Genomic DNA, 23221 nt, shown 5'->3' with positions numbered 1-23221 from the left:
GTTTCTTTGGAAAAGAAACAAAGAAATTAATGTGTTTGTATTTAGTTTAATGGAGTAGAATAATTCTACTTTCAGTATGATAGAACGATTTTTATAGGGTTTCGATTTGTATTGACATTTTCACCGCTTCAATGGATGCTGTGTACGTGATAATTTCTCGGAGGATACGACATGTGTCATTGGGTATAGACATATATAAAACAATCAGAAACATCCTTTATGAAATATCTTTTGACAGCCTATGTGGGGTAAGGCTAAGGCTCTCGACTAGCAAGCTGTAGGTCGTGGGTTCGTATCCCGGAGTGCATAATCAATTTAATTTGATTAATTCATGAAATTTCACATATTACTCATTAAAAATAATATGTAGTATATTTGCGGCACGTTCCAGAGTGGAAGATTCTCTCAGTCTTGCCCTGGACCACCATTCAGAATTGAAACGTTGCTTGAAGTGGCTTTGATCGTGTTTGGCGACCAGATCTGATTACCATGTACTTCCCAACCTTCCTTTCCCCATCTCCTTCCCCTCCGCACTACCTTTAGCCTTACAACATACTCCAAATGGAAATACCATAGTCTCACTGGCTCCAGATGATTGAGAGCAGTTGGGACTCTTGTGAGGTTTCTTAAAAATTGGGACTTTTAAAAAAAAAAATGGTTTAATGATCGAAATACCAATCCATTTGCAAAATCGGATTTTCTGAATCGGAAAAACGTTTAAACGTTTAAAATGATTATAACACTAACTTTTCTGTCCTGAACTTCTAGATCAATAGAATTATTTTCCACTCGCAGTGTAATTTACATTAAATGATATATATCTAGAAGGTAACAATTTACAAGTAAAAATATAAGAAGACATTTTTAAGATTTTATTTTATAAGAAGAATATTTTTTTAACCTTTTCCTGGATGGTCTTCATCTACTGAGATATAAAAGAAGCTACAAAGTTTAACATAAAAAATTAAAGCTGTATTTAATTTGCCTGAACAGTCTGTTGTAACTTTTATCACTTTTGTACGCTCTGTAGATCTTATAAATCTTTTATAAATTGACTAGAAATGAATCAGATTGAACTCGATGATATTTATACATAAAATAACATACAACCTGCAATTCAATTAGACTACCGAAAAGGACAAATCCATTATGCAAAACAGTTTATTCTACAGAAGGATGTAATATTATAATGCCCTACCGAAAACTATAAAATCAACACCAAATAATTCAAAATAGATTGCAAGAATAAGATTATTAAATAAGAGAAAGTTTAATAGCTTTCAGTTATAATAAATTAGTAATTTGTAAACTTTAACGTACAAATAACTAAAATAAAATGAATAAATAAAAACTTTATCCATATGATATGTATTTGCCTATTTCAGTCACTCAAGCACAGTTAGATAAAAATCTTTATTACAATAAAGATTATTTTTTGTATTCTATCTCTTGATATTTGGTAAAACAAGTACGTTGTACGTGTAGTCTCGTTCGCATGGGTTGGTGATATAATTTGATATGACAAATTCAGAAGCTTCGTCGTTAGAGTGGAGTTTGAGGTATGAAATTTTGTCGAGAAGGTATTTGAAAATTTCGTTGATTTGATTTGAAGTCGAGATTTTTTTTGAGTTACGTATCTAGTATTATTTTTACAACTTACAACTGCATTGTAAAGATACGACCCAAATTTTTTGGATGGTGGATCTAAAACACATTCAGTCTCAAATCACAATTTTGATGAGTCATAAAATGACAAGTAAACGAATTTGAATAATATGTTGTGATTAAACTAAAACCAAAAATAATTAACTACCACGAAAAGAAACTGGGTTAGGTTAGGTTATGTTATAGTCGTGGTACCCTTTTCGATTTTTTCTTTAAAGTTTTTTTTTTACATTAGCTCCACACAGGAGAAAAAATAATCCCTCAGGACCTATGCCATCTTTAGGGATGCTGTGTGAGTAAAATCTGGGGTCGAAGTGTTCAGAAGTGACAGACGTATGAATCCATCCCTCCCACTGCGGTGCAAGGCGATGGGTCGAGTGAGACCGGTTGGAGAAGTCAAAAGGTCTCCTTTAACCAGTCTCTCCAGATTTGGAATGCCACGCAGTTGGTGGGCAAACGTATCCGCCGCCAAGACCTAGACAAACCTCACCCCATAAAAGTACGTGACTAAACGTAGCTAAACGCTTGGGGTAACCTATGGCAGGGGTGTTGGTTATATCGCATAAGAGTCCCAACTGCTCTCTTCTAACCATTATAAATTAGGGTTTTTTGTAAGATTGAAAGAAGTGGAGGGAAAAAGATTTGGGGAAGAGGTCTTTGCTAATTACTAAAAATTAATCCCTTTTTTATTTTTCGATAGTAAAAAAGTTAAAAAATTTTAAGATTTAGTATTATACAATAGGTCGTTTCGCTATGTAGATATAATAGTCAGTGTTGAAAAATAAGTAAGTCTCAATGAGTTTCGAACTAAATCAATCTGAATTCACTGAACCCCCTGCTAAAAAAATATTTCCCTTATGATTTTAATGACACTAATCTGTTAGAAACACTCGTTTTGACTAAAGCTCGAGTATTCATCACCTATAAACGGTTATCTGACAACTATTAATGATGAAATAATACTGTCATAAATTTTCGTTTCGTAAAACATTGTTTCGCTGTAAAATGAATTTTCGTGATGGATATAACACTAATCTAGGTAACTTTGTATTTTAAAAATTAATCTGGCTATACATTGAGATGGCTATATACTTCATTAGAGTTTCTAAGGGCCGGCACGAGTTATACGTGTTGATTTTCTTTCATATAGAATATTATGTATAGTGAATATATTTCGTGATTATAAATTATTGATATCGAAATTCTAAAAAACAATAATATTAGGTAACTTACATCTGCTAATTTCTGCTTTGTATCTCACATAACTTCCATCGCTAACAGGGCTATGAAAATGTTAGGTTTTATAGTAAGAATTTTCAAGGATTTTAAAAATATCAACACATTAAAAATTCTGTTAACATCTCTCGTTAGAAGTATTCTAGAATACAACTCTACAATTACCATTGAAAGATTCCAACACAATTTTTTTAGGTGTATCAATTTTAGGCTTGGAATTCCTTTAGAAACAATATATTATGATTTCTTATTACATTCATTGAAATTGCTTAAGATAAGTGAAGTAGATATTTTAAAAATAATTGAAAATATGAACGGAGGTTCGTCGCCAGGATATGATAATATAACGATCCAAATTCTAAAATCTATTAAAAACTATGTTTTTAAACCATTAACTCACCTGATAAATCTGAACCTTAAAAAAGGAATATTTCCATCAAATTATAAGAAAACAATTATCTCGCCTATATTTAAAAGTGGAAACACCCTTAATGTTACCAACTATCGACCAATTTCTCTTATCTCTAATATTGGAAAAATATTCGAAAAAATTGTTAAATCTCAACTCATGGAATTTATTGAAAACAACAAAATACTTCACAATAACCAATATGGATTCCGAAAAGCGCGCAGCACACAAGATGCAATTGCAAACGTTACTTCACGCATATACGAAAACCTAGATAAGAGTAAAAAATGTTTAGGCATTTTCATAGACCTATGAAAAGCATTTGACAGCATATCTCACTTAAAACTTATGAAAAAATTAGATAATCTGAACATTAAGGAGAATGTTGCAAATTGGATAAAAAGCTACTTAAAGAATCGACCACAGTACGTCAAAATAAACAATATATACAGCGATGAAGAGACATCTGAATATGGAATCCCACAAGGAACGGTACTGGGTCCATTACTATTTATCTTATATGTAAACGGGATATTCTCACAGTCAATTCTAGGTAGTATAACCTCATACGCGGACGATACAGTACTCATTGAAAGTGATAATACATGGGAAGGAGTAAAACAAAAAGCAACAGAAGACATAAATCTACTCAAATACTGGTTTGACATAAACCTACTATCCCTAAATAGCGAAAAAACCCATGTATTGCCATTCGCAATAAAATCAAACGATATTCCACAAAATTTTGACATAATTATACACGACAACTTTGAAGAACATAATACAAATCACTGTACAATAAATTGTGCCACACTAAAAATTACAAATAAAATTAAATACTTAGGAATAATAATGGACAAAAACCTTAACTGGAAACATCAAATTAACCTTACCATTAACAAAATAAGGAAATTAATTTATATTTTTCTGAAACTGCGTAACTTTCTATCATTGGAAAATTTAACTTCAGTCTACTACGCATTAGTACAATCGAATCTCCAATACAGTGTAACCAGTTGGGGATCCGCATACAAAACTAATCTCCTACCTATTGAAATTATACAACGTCTGATTGTTAAAATAATATTGAAAAAACCGAGAGATTATCCAACTCAACTTTTATTTGAAGAATTTAAAGTACCAAAATTTAACGATCTTATCCGAAAAAACATAATAATTCAAATAATAAAAGAAAAACAAAATCACAATTTTTCAACTGAAAGACGTACTCGTCAAAAACATATATTTCCAATACATAAATGTAACACCTCATTTGCACAACATCATTACACATTTCTAGGCAAAAAATACTTTAATAACCTACCTGATAATATCAGAAAAATCGAAGACGACAAAACCCTACTCAAAGCGATCAAAGATCATTTCAATGTAAAAAATCAAAATAACGAAATTCGCCAATTAAATAATGTAACGTCATAAATCGTTAAATTGTACATTGTTGATATACACTTATAATTTTAATATTCTTAACTCCTTAAATTATTAATAAGGATACTTATATAAATAATGTTCATCTCGTTACTCAGCATCTCTTTTAAACACAAGCGTCTGCTTCCATAAAGGAGAAACATCAAAAAATTCAAAAAAAATTGTGAAAACTAATTTTTATATATCATTATTGTTAATATATATTATACTTACCTTTTTTATTAAATAAAAAAAAAATAAAAAAATAAAAAAAAATAAGTGATAGAAGAAAAAATTTTGATCTAATATTTTTATACAAAATTATAAAATATCAGTTGGATAGCCCTGACATATTAATGTTGATTCAATTTCATGTACCTACCATTATATCAACGTCCTCTAGTATGTTTTATTGAGATAATTATACCACAATCTCAGGATATAACTCAGTTATAAATAGATTGCACACACTTGGGAACTTTTATGCTAAAATCGCAGATACTTTTAATATTCCTCTTGTAAAGTATAAAGCTGCACTAATAACACATTTTAACGCCACTTATTTTAATGAGGTCACTACATAACAGGCTATTGTCATTACTTCTTTTTTACTGTTATTTTATTTGTTATGTTTTAACTTAATTTAATTCTTTAATGTTTCTCATCAAAATTTAATACTGCACTATGTATATGTATAAAAATAAAATAAAAAATTTGTAAAATTTTAAATAAATAATACAACTATATTGCTTTTTCTCCTCTTCCATTATCTCTTTTCGTACTCACATACAATATTCAACAGTTGTTTGGAGTGCGTACTAAACAGAATATTCTACTTTTAGGTAATATAATACTCTAATAACGACGGTTGGCTCAACGCTCACATTTTAATTATTTCTTATGAACGTATAACCTCAATCTGAAATGTTTCTAGAGGAGACACAACGATTAAGGGAGTAAGGGAGTAACGATAACGTGTAAGGGAAACACAACGATTTATATGAAATCATATGAGCTATTACCAAAAACGAAAAAATTGACTCTGAGGATAATAGCTGTTGGTTTGCAAAACCGAACAAAAGGGTTAAAAGTTCTAATGAAATATGCCATAGGTGTATGTTAGTTTTATTTTTGAATGTCACCTTTGACTAGAATAGTAGCTGCGTAAATACCGAAACGTATAATGAAGGTCTACGTTTCTAACTAACCATGTTATTCTCGACAAAAGCAAACCCGCAGAACGGAATATGGGGTGCGCCTGTTGCCGCAAGTCACGCAACACCAAACAGATATTTTATATCACTTCACCACGTTTTCACCATACATTTTAGGACTTTATGCATTTGATTGGAGTTGTAAATAATGACTTAGGTGGGAATGTATTGTAAAAGGTGGATGACTCTGTTCAGATTTGAGAATTTTTTATGGTTGCATCACGAAATGATGTTTAAGGCGATGCACTACGTCATTTAATATTTTAAATTGAGCCGCTATCAATAACAACCCTTACTTAAGGTTTAAATTCTCGCTTAGCACTATCCGCCTTTTTTGATTTATGCAAGAAAAAAACATGACCAAAAACTGCCTTTTATTTTATTTTCTGGATATTCAGGCATAAATATTTAATTTTTTTCCAATTATTTTATAAATAACTCAATTTGCCACATTGTACAATAAAATCATAACCGAAAATGGATTCGTAAGTAGGAGATTTGTAACTTTAAAGCAGTTTTCATAGGCCTATACATTATTTTTTTCTGGGCTTATAAAAAGACTTATATAAAAAATACTCGATTATTTCAAAGGCCAGGATGTATTCTACTCGCAGTATTTAATTAAAGCATCTGAAACATTTGTAGGCGACCAAATTTTCAAACCAAATCACATGATTTTGTATTACTACGTATGACATCGCCTTAAGGGATTAATTAAACATTATTGAGTTCGGAACCATTCACACTTATCAAACCAGATTAAAAAAAACTTATTTTTTAAGGGTAACGTTTTGCTTTTGTAGAAAATTGATATAAGCAAATATTTATAATAATTTGCTATTCTATAAATAAGTGAATACTATTTCTTGTAAATAAGTTTTTTTTAATATTCTAGTCATATTCTTTTTACTGAATGATCAACATAAGAATCTAGATTCGTTTATTAACTTTTTAACTATAAACGACGTCCGTTATTGAGATAAGAAACTAGATAATAAATAATTGCTTTTAAACTTGGATACTAATAAATATAAAAATTAAAAATGTTTTATTATCTTTTAAGAATTTATTTTACGAATTATTACAATTTAATATTATGGATAATACGATGTAATTATAAACAAATTTTATAGCGTTTTTTTTTCTAAAAAAATATTATAAATATATTTTATGGTGTTTTCTAAGAGTGACAGTTTTAGTCTGCATTTGGCGTCAGTACATTTTAGTCTGCATTTGGCGTCAGTACATTTTCCCTTTCTGATATCCCTCCAGCTATTGATTTGGTTTTTAAATACTATAGTATTGTTGTGAGTTTTTGATTTTGGATTTTGATGTAGAGTTTAGTTGCATAGTGCAAGAAGATTTTTTACCTAAATTAAGTTGCACCAGATATTTTTGGCCATATTTGCTTTTTTGCATACAGAGCTGGTATATGTACATATATCTAGATACTTAAAAAACAGTTTATTTGCGAGGTGGTTCTTTATTTGACCGTACAAGGATTGCCAAGTTGTTGAATAATAGGGCGGTACATTGGTCAATATAATTATAAACGAATAAAATATGGAAGAAAAACTTATTGAGTAAAACATCAAATTGTAATATTTAATCATTGAAAATACTATTAACAACTTAAACGAAAAATGAGAAATAGAAAATATTCAGTCTTTTTTTATTTATTTATTCGAGACACAAATAGGATATTTATAAAAACATTAAGTATGGATTACAAAATAAAAAAAGTACAATTATAAATAACCCTAGACTAATGTGTATGCAGTCGCATCTAAGAATTGAACCCAGAACCTCTGCCTTGCCGGGGTAGTGCTCTGACCACTGAGCTAATTCGACCATATCAACTTTGTATCATTCTTCCACTAAGAGCTACTAACGTTATCTTTATTTTCTTAATACATATTTTTGGATGCTATCGATATACGTTTAATCAAATGAAGATAAAATTGGTAGCTCTTAGTCGAGGTATTATACAGTTAAATATGACAGAAGTTGATGTGGTCGAATCAACTCAGTTGTTAAAGCAATACCCTGGCAAGGCAGAGGCTCTGGGTAGAATTTCCAGATGAGACCGAATCTTTATTCTGTTTCAAATCTTTGTTTATCATCAACACGAAGAAAAACGTGTACAGCTTTAAATACTGTTCAAAATGTGACTGCGTGATCGTTTTCCAATAAAAATATAAGTCATTCAGAATATATATGAACACTAGTTTACGCAGGTGGCCCTTTTCCGAATAAATATAATAAACTATTATTATTTTGAAGAACACGTGTTCCGACTTTCTCATAACATATTTGTACTCCAATGGAACTTCACTTTAACAAATCATTCGTTATAGGCCTCCAGTACATTTTTCAACAGGAAAACGAATAATTTGACTAGATTTTTAATAAATTAACAATATTTCATATTAGTTCTTTAAATATTTTTATGAAATATCAACAAGTGAATTGTAACTATTTGTAAAATTTGGTTTTTTATTATTTTTCAGGAAGGAATAATAGACCTGAGTAATGCCCTAACCTTATCACCCCCAAGAGGAACTTTGATAGGGGTAGTTGGACCGGGATCAAGCTCCGTGGCAATGCAGGTAGGCCCCTAACCATCCAACCAACCAACCAACCAACCACCAACATATTATACCAACCCTTTATGGACTATTTACAGTCTAAAGGAATCAAAGGGTTGTTCTTACATTTGTATGTTAAACCAGCCCACACTGTCCTTTGATACTTGTGAATAATTTGCCCACACAAAACTTATTGCTGCAAATAATAATACTTACATATTTTTTACAAATCTCTGTGAAATAATACGCCAAAAGCACTGTAAACACATGGACAGTTAATCGGGTTATAATACAAAGTGAAATAAAACTTATATAAAAAAATAGAAATGATATCAATTGAGAGATGATTTTATTTTGTTTATAATGTTCAAAATTCAAAAATTCAAAAAAATATATACAGTACAAACATATATATAGCTTATAGGTTACATCCTATTTCTTCCAGCTAACCCAACAAATACACATTATATTACATAACCCAACAATGACATGTTAACAAATGTACATAAATAAAAAAAACAGAGTTATTTAATTTTAGTAAGGTATTCATTTAAGGTGTAGTGACATTTGTTATAATTATATTATTTGTTACACAACACACAGTGGCTTAAGGCGAAGCTTAATGCCAAATCACTATTTTGATTAATCTTTCTAACGAATTGGTGTACAATAAACACTAAAAAACATGCTTTAGATAAATTGAAGGTTTTCCTATCGTTTTGCTTCAGTAGAATACAAATAAAAACAAATTACTCAACAAAAAATATAAATGTAAATTACTAAATAAATGTTTTTTCAATAGAAATGTATGAAAGCATAAAGGAAACAACTTTTTAAAAATACTGTATTATTGCTAAGATTAGCTGTGACAGTTTCACTTTATAAACTTTTTTACTTTCTTATAAAATTACTAACAAAATAAATAAAATAAAACAGTTTTACGCTTGAAATCGAACGTTTCTAGACTCCGTTTGTCAAATGATTTTAATGCATATTACCTACAATATAAGGTATACCAAGAATATACACATTTTTGGCTCTTAACATAAAAATACAAAGAATCAAGAAACAACCGTCCAATCGCTGTTATCAGTGAGATTAAAACAATATGAATGTAAAACAACAATGAAAATATGAGAAAATAAATTATAAAGTAAAGATTCAGGACATTTCTTGGGACTAAATATTTCCAGATGTTGTAATAAAGTCGACATATTAAAAAAATGTATTTACCCATCTTGATGAAATGGGTTGTTCTCATCTATATGAAAACTTAATGTATGTGAGAACCCAATATAAATAAATTCGCACAAGGAGTTGGGAAAATGTTACCATTGAATGAATGAGATTATTTTTTTTCTCCCTAATTAGGTTCAGAACTTGCTGCAACTCTTCAGTATACCCCAGGTAGCCTACTCCGCAACATCTAGAGATCTGTCGGACAAGTCCCGCTTCAGTTCCTTCCTCCGCGTGGTGCCTTCAGACTACTACCAGGCGCAGGTGCTCGTGGACATTGTCAGGAGACACAACTGGACTTACGTGTCTGCTGTTAACACGGATGGTAAGCCACATTCTTTGTTGTATTCAATTATTGTCATTCATGTAACGTTACTTATCGTTCCTGATGCCTTGTAGTCATTGATAAGTAACTTTTGTTTCTGACACATTAGACACAGACTCTAGAACTCCCAGAGCTGATCCGCCGATAGTTGATCCATAACAGTTGATCCCCAACAGTTAATCCCCAAGAGTCTATCCCCAACAGTTTATCCCCAACAGTTGACCCCCAAAGTTGATCCCCAACAGTTAATCCCCAACAGTTGATCCCCAACAGTTGATCCCCTTGACAGTTTATAACTCGGTCAGTTGATCCCTCGGACATTTGATCCCCCAAAAGTTTATTTATGTTGTAGTTCCGGCCTGATAATGTTTACACGGAGAAAAGTTAGCTATATTTTATTTATTTATTTATTTATTTATTAAACGCCATAAAAGGCTTTTACAGTAATGTGAAACATGGGATTATAAGTACACAGTTCAGGGCTGTCAGAGACTTGACAATTAGAAATAGCATTTTTGATTAAAATAATAGATCCACAAGCAGTTTTTATTGATGCTATACATATACATTTCACATATATGTATATATGTGGAATGTATATGTATAGAACACCATATATATGTTACACATAAAGAAGAACACAACAGTCAGTATGATGCAGTACAAACAGACATTTAAAATTTCACAAACATATCAATTACATTCATAACCAAGTATTTTTGCCTTGATGCAAGACGGTGAGGTTTTGAAAATATCAAAAAGGTCTGTATACGTGTTGGCAGTGCGGTGAAAACGCGCCAACGGTGAATGATACAAATAGTTAGTGCTATGATTGTCACTGTGGAAAAGATGGTGGAGTCGAGTTGATTTAACAGGGACACGAAAATTTATAACACTTAACATTTGAGGGCAGTCTATGAGATTGTTCAGTAATTTAAAAAGTATAAGAATGTCATTAATAGTTCGCCGGGTAGAAAGAAGTGGTAGATTTAGACCAGACATTAATGTATTATAGCAGATATCAATTACAGGCTGTCTCAATTTGAATTGAACGTATCGAAGAAATTTTCTTTGTACTTTCTCCAAGCGGTGTAAGTTACAGGTATAAATCGGAGACCATACAGGAGATGCATATTCTAGGTGCGATCTCACAAGAGAGCAGTAGAGTAATTTAATTGACTCAATGTTTTGAAAAGTCCTTGTGTTACGCATTACAAAACCTAGAATTTGCATGGCCTTATTGGAAATTGTTTCACAGTGACGATCAAAGGTAAGTTTTCTGTCAAAAATAACACCAAGGTCTTTGATAAATGGTACTAATGCAATTTCATTATTGTTAATTGAATACGATATGGTTATTGGAGTCCGTGAACGGTAAAAACACATGTGGAAACACTTTTTTACGTTTAGGAATAATTTGTTTATTTCACACCAGCTAGCAAGTCTATCTATATTATGCTGAAGGATAAGTGCATCATTTAAACATTTTATAATCTTAAAAAGCTTTAGGTCATCTGCAAATAGAATGAATTTGACATTTTCGAAACATAAAGATAAATCATTTATAAACAATACGAAGAGAAGTGGGCCCAGATGAGAGCCTTGAGGAACTCCAGATGTTACTTTAAATTTATATGAGACTTTATTATTTAATTTTACCATCAGTTCGCGGTTACAGAGGTAACTATTCAACCATTTTAGGAATGATCCATGTATACCAAGGGCTTGCAGTTTCGCGAGAAGGATATTAATATTTAACTTATCAAAGGCTTTTGAAAAGTCAGTATATATTGAATCTACTTGTGCACGAGACGTGAAAGCTTCACAGATATAGTGTTCATACAATAGAAGATTGGTTGTGGTAGACCGACCGGTCACAAAACCATGCTGTTCTGGAGTAATAATATGCCTAAACTTAACAGCAATTTTATCTAAGACAATACTTTCAAACATTTTCGGGGTGGTAGACAGTATGCAAATTGGTCTATAATTTAAAACACAATTTTTATCACCTGATTTAAATACAGGTGTCAAGTGATTAAGTTTCCAAGGATCAGGATATATTCCAGTTTGAAGTGACAGATTGAATATGTGTTGAAGTGGAGCTGCTATAAACTGAGCGCATTCCTTTATGAATACCGGTGGAATTTTGTCAGAACCTGACCCCTTCTTACAATCTAGAGATCTGATCTTTGTATTAACATCATCCAGAGAAATGTGGCATGTTGATATGTCAGTTACATTGGTGTATTTAAATTCAGGTATAGTTACATTATCATTTTTCTGTTCATAAACACTTGAGAAATGATCAGCAAAGAGGTCAACTATTTCTTGATCACTGTCAGCATGTTTTCGCCCTGAATACATTGATCGAGGACAGCCGTTGTTGTCTTTAAGAGAATTTACATAATTCCAAAAATGTTTTGGATTTGACTTGATAGTCTGCTCTACATCTGTAATATAATCTGAATAGCATTTTTTAGATAGACTTTTACATTTATTTCGTAAAACAGAAAAAATTTTATAGCAGTCAGTGGAGTTATCGGATTTAAAGTTAATGTGGGCAATTTTTTTACATTGAATGAGTTTTTTTAGTTCAGTACTAACCCATTTTGGGTAACAGTCGTTACGTTTTACAATAGAAGTTGGTATGCAATTTTCAATAGTATCATAAAGGTTTGAGTTGAACACATTTGTTGCTTCTTCTACGTTTGTAGACATAAAAATGCGGGACCAATTGAGCGAAGAAAGATATAACCGCACTTGATTATATCGGCTTTCTTGTAGTTTAGTTCGTGAACGGGAGGTTGGGGACTAAGGAGTTCAATGGGTGCCAAATAAATGGTCGCTTGTAAAGGGGGATGATGAGAGTCAATGGATACTATTGATTCACGCGATTCGCTGACATTACTATTATTTATGTTTGATATGACAAGGTCAAGAATTCTGTCATTTATATTTTTAACACGATTTAATTGTTTAAGGTTGAGAAAGTTGATGATATCAATGATTAATTGGGCTTTAGCAGAAATGGGATTTGAAGACTCGGTGGGTTGTACCCAGTTTACATTTGGGAGATTAAAATCCCCAAAAATTATTAATTTTGCATCAGGATATTTCAATTTCAAAGATTCAATTTCATCACAATGTTTACAATACACATCAGCACTAACTTGGGGGGGGGATATACACACACACAATTATTATTTTTGTTGCTTTGAGTTTCACTAATATAGCTATTTGTTCAATGTTTTTATTTTTTAGTTTTAATAGTTTTGAATGGAACATCTTTCTGATCGATATTAAAACCCCGCCGCCAATAATATTTTCACGATCCAGCCGGTAAACATCGTAGTTGGTGAAGCCTAATTCAGGGGAAGATATATTTTCATGAAGCCAGGTTTCTGTTAGGCAGTACACATCGTTATTTATCGTTGGAATATTACACCTTAGGGTGTTGAGCTTGGTACGCAAACCTCTAACATTTTGGTAGTAAAATGTTAGTTTCGTGGGGAGTTTTTTGTATTTACAATAACAGGTTTATTGTTCTTATATTTGATTGTGAGACCTATTTCACCGTCTCGGGTTCTTTGGTCTAGGGTTAATCGTAAATTGGCGAGATAATTTCTTTGGGCTGGAGTTTGGTCGGAATAAATTTTAATGCCAGGGTACTCTGTTATGCTATTTTTTTTTCGCAAAATATCAATGGCTTGGGTGGGATTGTCAAGCATCACTTTTAGAGGTCTGGGTTTGTCCGTTTTTTTTATCCCCAGACGAAAGGTTGTGATGTTGGCCTTGGTGATGGTTGAGTTTATGGCCGTTAGTGTATTTGATATTTTTGTCGTGTCATCTGTAATTTTGTCAATTTGAGAGCAGGCCAAGCTTTCAGGAAAGTTGAAAATAATAATGTTTTTCGAACGTTTTTTCCTCTCCTCGAGCTCGTCAGCAGCTTCGCACATTGTTAAATTTGGTAAATATGAAGATTCATGTTGTGAGGTTGATTCTATCAATTTTGAGGAGACCATGTGTTCATATGACTTAACCTGTCCCTCGAGGATTCCAACTTTGACACCAACATCCAGCATGGTGCCAGAGAGGTTGGAAAGTTTGTTTAGTAATTTTGTCATCTGATCTTTAGTTAGTTTAAGTGCCGGATCAGTAATATTACTATATAAAGCACTAATTTCCTCCTTAGCCTTGTTGATATATGATAGTGCATCAGTGGTACTCATCTTGCAATTGGATTTTGTATATTAATAATTTATATAAGATGCAGTGACAACCCTGTTCATGCGTTGTCTATGACGAGAAGTGGGTGGGCGTTTCACTTGTACTCTTCGAAACTTTGATTGTATTAGTATTCTTCCTTCTAATCGGCTTTGTATGTGTGTGTCTAATGGAATCCAGTGACAGTTGAAATTTTAATTAATAATAAAGAATTACCGGTTAGACAGCTGCAACTGTTGGTACACAATGTTAATTTTTGATTATGGTAAAGTACTCGTGGGTGAAAAACACTACTTTAAGCTCTTAATTTTAATATAATTATTAATTTGTGTGGAGCAAAAATTTACGTGTTGACTGTGACACTTAGTATTGTTACATCAGCACTTATGTATTAAAAAAAACTTAGCGCGAGATAATTCGACCACATTCGAAAGAATTTCGATGTCAATTTGTAAATCAATATTAAATATTAAATTAAAATCTTTTTAAATTATACATATTCGTATTAAAAACGGGACCGTAGGCCTTTAAAGAATAGTTTTAGATTTTCTAATAATCTATCAAAATAACATGGATGTGTTCTTGCGATGTTGGAACACGTGTCATAGAAATTCTAATATTTTCGAATTTCGTCATTATACTATAACAGAATAAACGCAGTTGCATGAACACGTGTTCAGATAAATCATAAAATAAATAATAGTTTATTAGGAAATGAACTGCTGCCACCTTCTTAACAGTATTGTAAAAAATCAGCAATACTCATTTTTCTCTGTGCAATCATTATACGTTGGTAGTTATACCGTATTAGATATATAAGCCGACAGAACATACGAGTATACATCCTCCTCCGGGGACAAAGGCATTAATGTTAAAAAAATGTACAACGGATTTCCACTCAAGACGTCAAATATAAGTATTTTGACTTTTACCGGGGAGGAAGTACAACACAAATAATCTTTTGGGGGATCAAGTGTCCGAGGGATCAACTGGCATATGGATCAATTGTCCGAGGGATCAACTGGCATATGGATCAATTGTCCGAGGGATCAACTGGCATATGGATCAATTGTCCGAGGGATCAACTGGCATAAGGATCAATTGTCCGAGGGATCAACTGGCATATGGATCAATTGTCCGAGGGATCAACTGGCATATGGATCAATTGTCCGAGGGATCAACTGGCATATGGATCAATTGTCCGAGGGATCAACTGGCATATGGATCAATTGTCCGAGGGATCAACTGGCATATGGATCAATTGTCCGGGGATCAAGCATCATGGAATCGTGAATTATCATCCCTGATACTTTACTAACCGCCCTTGATGAGAGAATTATCATATTTACCGTTAAGATACTTATAGTTGCAGTTTATTGTTTGCATTATTCATGTCACATAACGAATCTTTTCAATGCCAGACATATCACCCTTTGGAACTTACACAATGATACCTGAATTATCGTTCCAATTAATGTTTACTTTTTTGACCATGTCACAAGATGTATCGACTTATCTACCGAGATGCATGACTAATCGAATTCATAACGGTTTAATGAAGAAAATAAAAATTGAAGACAATAAGCAGAATACTTTGCAATCAAAATAATTTAGAACTTTTTTCAAGGTAATAACCAAAGGCTACATACTTTTACATGAAACCATAAATTAGAAGATATACTGGATTTACGAAGAACGCAGACAGCCAATTGTCATTCTTTTTTTAAATTACAGACTGTCTCGTATGACCACTCGTCACGTGACTTTCTGCTCATTTCGTGTTAGGTACTCGTAGCTTTCTGACAAGGCATGTTGTCTCCAAATTTATTACCTGGCGGTGAATCACTAATTCGACCAGTCCTTCCATCTAAATAACCTTCATGCTTTTGCGGAAATTTCAAGCAATTTTTTTCCTTGAAGTATGTCCGTCAGATTCAAGACAAGTCTAGAAAGTTGTATATATTGCCCTTTTCTCATGTGAATAAACTGAAAATACATAACATGACGTAAGTACGATAAATACACCATTTTTCATTCAAGTGGTTTCAATGGAATGTAATTTACAACATAATTGAAACAAAGCGTAAATTATAGAAAATGTGTTTTAGTTGAGATAGCAGATTTGCATTTCGATACATTTTGCAATCATTTTAAAGTGATTTTGGACGCTAGTATGGATAGGTCCGTTAATATTTTCACTAATCTTACTTGAATCAATTGAATATTTCACAATTTCTGATCTTATTTCATTTAATTTACCATGGGAAGTATCAGGCGAACATAAATAGACAGTGTGTACTAATTACTGGTAATCCGATATCTCTCACGATTCTGAATAACGTCACCGCGGCCTTTTATGTACCCGTTAATTAAGAAGAGCGCCATAGAAAAAGAGATCAGTGTAATTATGATTACCACCCGTCTCCACCCCCTCCCTTAGAACTCAGAGATAATCCGCAGATCCGGTCTATAATGCCTCCAAACACAGTTTTTATGACCTACCAGATACCAAGCGTTCCAACATGATGTATTATTTATGCCATTCCTACAGTGTTCAGCAAATATAAATAGATTTTATGCAGCTTTTCTGGGGTCAATTGTTATTTTAAATTAGTTATGTCAATTATTAATTTAAGAGCCGAAGCATTCGCTCGTAGATCTGTAGTCACTCGATTGATCTAAACTACACTAAACTTTTTTTTGGGATATTGTTCTATGTATGTTTACATCCGGAGAGCAGGGACACAATGTTTTGGCTCTACTTTTGCTCGTTTGGTCTAACCCCAGCATAAGATGACACAATACCCAAAAATAAATTTTTACGATCTTAACGAATCTTAGAATCTTAACGGCGTATTGGACGGACCTACTATCGAATTTGCCCTAGCAGACTCAGAAAATTAATTAATTCATAAAAACTAAAATCTCAAATATTTTCAAATTAATACTTCGGGAAATTACTAAGTAATCGTCCAAAAAGATAAAATCTGGCGCTTATCGCTAATTTTGTGGTTGAAAAACGATTTATAAAATTTTCAAAACATTTTACGTAAAATATTGTAGTGGTAAGGTACTGACTGTTTTTATTAATCTTCAATATAAATAACTTTCATCCGTGGGTATCGGTCTTAGGGTATTATAGTGACAAATCCGTCGGAATTAATGAAAATGCGAGCTTCGGACAATCTCCGTTACTAGAGTATTTTGTTGACTTAATGGTAAAGTTTGTGTATTGAAAATATCTATTTGATAATATGAAGCCTCATTCACAAATGAGTTAGAAGTTCGGCGCTGAGACTTGTGGTGTGGGAGTTGGCCCTTCGCCATTTGCACAGAGCATTTTTTTCAGTTTAATGTTCAAACATAAGGCTAATGTTATGCTGCTATTTGTTTACTTATGATTTTGAGCCTCAGTGCAAATAAATATAATTATTCCAAATGTAATTGTATTTTAAAGTCATTTAAATTATCAATTAAGAAAACTGAAACGTATTTAAACAAATGGCGATTGGCAAAAAAAAATATTATGAAATTGAAACAAAGTAGTGAAACGACAGTATTATGTAAAATCTCAGTAAGTATTTTGACAAAAATGTTATCCGAGATGTAGGTAAAGTAAATAATTGTAAAAAATAGGTACGGTAACAAATTATTATAAGCAATAATTAGTCGCCTGAAATATCCATATAAATTGAATATATCTCCCCAGTAAAAATAAATGCCGCCGACGGGAATTGAACCCGCACCTTCTGACGTCCGGTCAGGTGCTCTGGACCACTGAGCTACGTCGGTACGACGTAGGCGGTTAGCAAAGTATCAGGGATGATAATTCAAGATTCCACGATCCCTCGGACAATTGATCCATCCATCAATTGATCCCTTGGACAATTGATCCATCCATCAATTGATCCCTCGGACAATTGATCCATCCATCAATTGATCCCTCGGACAATTGATCCATCCATCAATTGATCCCTCGGACACTCCAAAGGTTTACGATATAAAAGGATTAACGCTCAACAATTTTTGGTTAGCGTATTTAAGAATTTTAACAGCTTGAAGGTTTTTATTAATTCATTAAAAATATATAGCTTGAAGGTTTTATTTTGTACCTGGATATTATGGGAATGGTGTGATTTTGCGTATTTTAAATGGCGCTGGGAGAAGGTTTAAAAGAATTATGAATGAACCAATGCATATATTATATTTGAGTAGGCCTGGTTACTGATATATTTTCGAACAATCTTTTATGGCGGAAACTGCTTTGTTAAAAATGGCCTTTACTTGTTGAACAATCATATCAGCATTCTAAAATGAATAGAAAAAAATTTATGAAACCGAGCTCTTAGTGCGTCTAGCATCGAAAAATTCTAATAATAGAAGGGAAATGCCGAAAAATTACCCGCGCCGGTTCAAAAAATCATACCTTCGAATATTGACACAAAAAAAATAAACTTCCAGGTATGGTTTAAAGCCAATGAATTCGTCTATATTTCATCATTTATCTTAATTTTGTAGGTTTAGTAAAGAAAATTAAGAATCCTTATATTCACAAACTTTCACACGTGAAATTTGCATGTTTGTTAACAGAAATCAAAAATGAAAAATTGTTATTTCAGCATATTTGGACCATGTTTTTAAAGTTGGTAATATTACTAGAAACAAGGTTTCTAGTTATATTACGAACGAGTTTGTTGATATTTATACATGTATAATACATAAATCTATCTGTTGACATTTCTGCTGTTGCTAATTTCATTTGAAACGTTTTACCGCCATCTATTGAGTATTAGTAAAAGCATTGTATAAGCTTTCAACGTCAATCAAATATATTATAATTAATTTCTAAAACGCCCACATTGTGGGTGCCTGGCGTTCAAGTGTGAAAACTACCTACCCACTCTGTGGGCGCCTAGTAGCGCAGACCCGAAAAATCACGGGGTATTATAATTCTAATTTTGAATATGACAATTAAAATAAATTCCTTAATCGCTTATCATTTTTCACAAATAAAAGTTGTACACGGTTTTCCAATAACAGGTGTTATTTTGAATAGCCCGATATTTCGGTAGATGTTTCTTTTAAAGCTGTCATTTTTTTACGTTTGACAAGTAGAAACTACGTCATTAATAAAAATGGAACGATACACGCTTCAACAATGCATTGAAATTATTAAAATTCACTTGAGTGAATCAAATGCAAATCATCTTGAGTGATGAGGCCCATTTCCACCTCGGTGGTTTCTTTTTTTTATTATTTTTTTATTTTTTTTTATTATTTTTTTTTTTTATTTGGGAAAATCAACAGATTATTTACATATATAAGAATAAACTAAATAATAAAGATAAAATCCAATAACAGATTTTCACTTAAAATTATAATAATAATAAAGAATATTAAAACAAAAAACTAAGGGTTCTGTACCCGTGGCCTGAGAGATTTACAAAAAATACAATATTGTAAATAATAAATAAAAAATAATAACAGATCTAGGAACACAAATAAATTAAAATTTAAAGTTAACTGATATACTAATAACCAGCTAAATTTCAAAAATTTAAATTTAACTGATATACTAATAACCAGCTAAAATTCAAAACATAATGTACTGTAAAATTTCAACACAGCAGCAATCAATAAAAGCACTACACAATAGCAATAATAACAATATAATAAATGTATACCTACAACTAAATTGAACACATGAGTATAAATTGGAAGGTAAGTAACTGGAAAGGATTCAAAGCAACAACATGATAACTTCCAGTAGAATATTTAAAATTATTTAATGTTAGTTATTACATATCTTTTAAAGGTTCCTAAATTACTTGTGAATATGTCCATATGATTAAAATTCTTATTAAATATACTACAGGCTCTGAATATAAACGCATTTTGTCTGATATTAGTAGAACATTTATGGAGATGAAAAAGTGATTTTTCTCTAGTTCTAACCCTCGGGACTCTAAAATTAATTTCAGACAGAAGGGGAGAACAATCAATAAAGCCATTGATAATTTTATGGAGATATATTATATCTGCGGAGTCTCTTCTAGTTTTTAATGGCTTAAGTCCATAAAGGTCCATCGAGCTGTTTACGTCAAGGTTTGAATTTAATTTGAAATTTAAATGATGGACAAATTTTCTTTGGATGGCTTCAATGCGATTTATGTAAATATTATATTGAGGATTCCATATGGGAGAAGCGAATTCAAGATGATGACTTTCGTCAACAAGCAAAATTGTCGCATCTGGGGCTCGGAAAACCCAAGAGTTATTGTTGAAAAGCCTCTTTATTCTCAACGTGTGACTGTTTGGTGCGGTTTATGGTCCGGCGGAGTCATTGGACCTTACTTTTTTGAAAATGAGGCTGGAGCAACAGTTACGGTGAATGGATTGCGCTATCGAGAGATGATTAATGATTTTTTATAGCCGGAATTGGATGTTATTGATCGGGAAAACGTTTATTTTCACCAAGACGGCGCTAAGTGCCACACAAGCAACGAAACCACTGATCTTTTACGATTGAATATCAAAATAACACCTCTTATTGGAAAACCCTGTACTTTTGAAAATGATACTTAAATTCAAAAGAAATAGTTTAAGAGTTTATTAAACTGTAGTCAGAGACACACGAAATTGGTATTTCTAATGGTAATGCTCATTAATAATGTTTCATTTAGGAAGTGTAAGACCAAGAAACAAGTGTCAGAGGAACATACGAAAGATAGAAGAAAAGGTGCACGATGTCCTGGGAACATATTGTAGCATAAAATTAAGGCAAGATATTCAATGACTTGATTCTGATCATATTAAGTGTTAAAATAAAAGTTTTTTTTTTAATTATCTAACTTGTTTATAGCAAATAGAGATAATGATCTCCTTATTAGGATCTCCCGTTATGAGGATCTTATTAACACATTTTTTTAAATTAGTCGTATGGATAATATGAAGTAATTATAAATACATTTTGTGTGTAGTTCTTATTTCTGAAATAATTATAAATACATGGTGTTTTTTATTGCATTTGAGTGGTTTCGATTTCAATATGTATTTGTTGTTAGCACATTTTCTATTTTTTTGGTCTCCCTATGTTTTCTATACAGCTTTTTATGTGGAATTAAAAGAATATAATATCATTGTGAGTTTTTAATGAGAGTGGGATTAAATAAGTGGGAATGGTATGTTTGAATGTGGATGTTTCAAGGAGTGAACGCCTTTAGAAAGTTGCATGAAATTTCACACCTTCTACCTACTTCCACTGAGAAATAGCGTAAAGGTTAGTTAGTTAAACGTTATTTCTTTGGTATAGCCTATACCGTAGTTACATATTTCAATTGGTCTTTTTTGCCGGACCTTATACTAAGATAGGTACATGCAGGCCATTAATTACTGTGATAAACTCGTCGGGGTTTTTTATAGCTATGAAAATGAAGCTGATTAATTTCGTGATTTAATTACTATGAAGAACGGGAACAAGTTTCAGCTTACAAGGATGTTAACACTGTTGTAATGTTTTATGTAATGCTTTGGGGATACAAACAAGAATCCTAATTGGTATAAGTTATGCATAGATTGTCCTAGAACAGAGATAAGACCTTATTTTATTTATTTTTTATTTTTATATTCTCGCCCCTTTTCAAATATCCAATGTTGAACACCTATAGTAAAAAAGGATATCTTATTAGTTGATTTTATATTTTTTTTATTGTTTTTGATTCTTAACTGGTGATATTTTGGAAAAAAATATAACACTTAAGTATTATTACATAAAATTCCTATATTTCATGTCTATGGACTATGGCACCCCTATTTTGTAGAAGTTTATGTTTATGATAATGGCGTGGAGAGGAGAGAGTAAGTCGGATATTTTAAATAACCTGGGAATTCAGAATAGATTATAAGACATAACTAAAGCCATTTCACACATCTTTTGATTGCGAATTTAACAATACGATACAAATCACTATTTCAACTTTTTTATGGTTTTCAAAATCTAATGTTAAAAAAAGTTGTACACGGTGTCCAGAAACTTGTAGTGCAAACGGGAAACTGGTGAATTTACATCACGTTTGGAGTGGATTTTATGGTATAATGTTTTTATTTGAGCTTTCGATTTTTAGTAAATTGAGTCCGAAGTGTAAAAGAAATTTTTGAGACTTATTTGAAAAATTTTGATAAAAAATACCAGTTATTCAATGTATTTTAAATAAAGCATCGAAGCGTGGACGTGGCTCCAAAGATTTTGAAAAAAAAAATTGAAAAAACTTTTTTTTTTTAATTTACGAAAGATCAAAAAAAAAGGTTTTTCTGTGTATTATGGATTCACCATTTTCCCACTTGTACTACAAGATTCCAGTCACTGTTTATAGTGACGAACAGTAGTCCCAACCACCCGAAGCCACTGGGCAATACATCTCAGTTTGATGATCCTGTATTTTAGTTAGGTACTGTTCAAGCGTAATTGTAAATAGACGCGGTCTGTTATACACAAAAAATTGTAGTGTATGAGAAAATAGTGCAAAAAAGGTTTCAACATACATATTTCCGCAAAATTTTGCGGCGATTCACAAAATAGCTAAGTGTATTTTTATCGTACCCACTTGAAACCAAGAGATGGACTTCATTTTGGCGCAGAGGCCAAATTATGTTTCTGAAACTTTTCATATAAAATTTGCCCGTTGGTACTCGACTCATTTCACGCACGACAGCCGTATAGTAGTATATGCCCTATTCATGGCAATATTTCAGTAGGTTTCGTGATTAATGGGCGGAAAATCCTTTTCAGAACCTCTCAAATGAAGAAAGGCAGTATGAATTTAAAATATGTTTCAGCGATATAATAAACATAAAATCCTGAAATCAAAAACATTTAGGCCGGAATTTGTGGATA

At 32.0% G+C, this 23221-nt stretch overlaps 1 protein-coding gene across 2 annotated transcripts in view; it reads left to right on the top strand.

Moving 5' to 3' along the window:
* LOC149419964 (metabotropic glutamate receptor 1-like) overlaps nucleotides 1-23221 on the top strand; it is a 426820-nt gene that overhangs the window by 288924 nt on the left and 114675 nt on the right. For both annotated transcript variants that reach the window (XM_089637395.1, XM_089637394.1), the window contains exons 4-5: nucleotides 8463-8561; nucleotides 9912-10101. In XM_089637395.1, the coding sequence (XP_089493521.1) occupies nucleotides 8463-8561; nucleotides 9912-10101 (289 nt within the window). The remainder of the gene's footprint in view (nucleotides 1-8462; nucleotides 8562-9911; nucleotides 10102-23221) is intronic.

The sequence above is a fragment of the Hesperophylax consimilis genome, chromosome 11 (genome assembly GCF_061612785.1).
Source record: "Hesperophylax consimilis isolate HC1 chromosome 11, BYU_Hcon_1.0, whole genome shotgun sequence".
NCBI classification, from domain to species: domain Eukaryota; kingdom Metazoa; phylum Arthropoda; class Insecta; order Trichoptera; family Limnephilidae; genus Hesperophylax; species Hesperophylax consimilis.
Note: the sequence above shows the minus strand (reverse complement) of the source record. Positions and strands in the feature narration are given on the sequence as shown.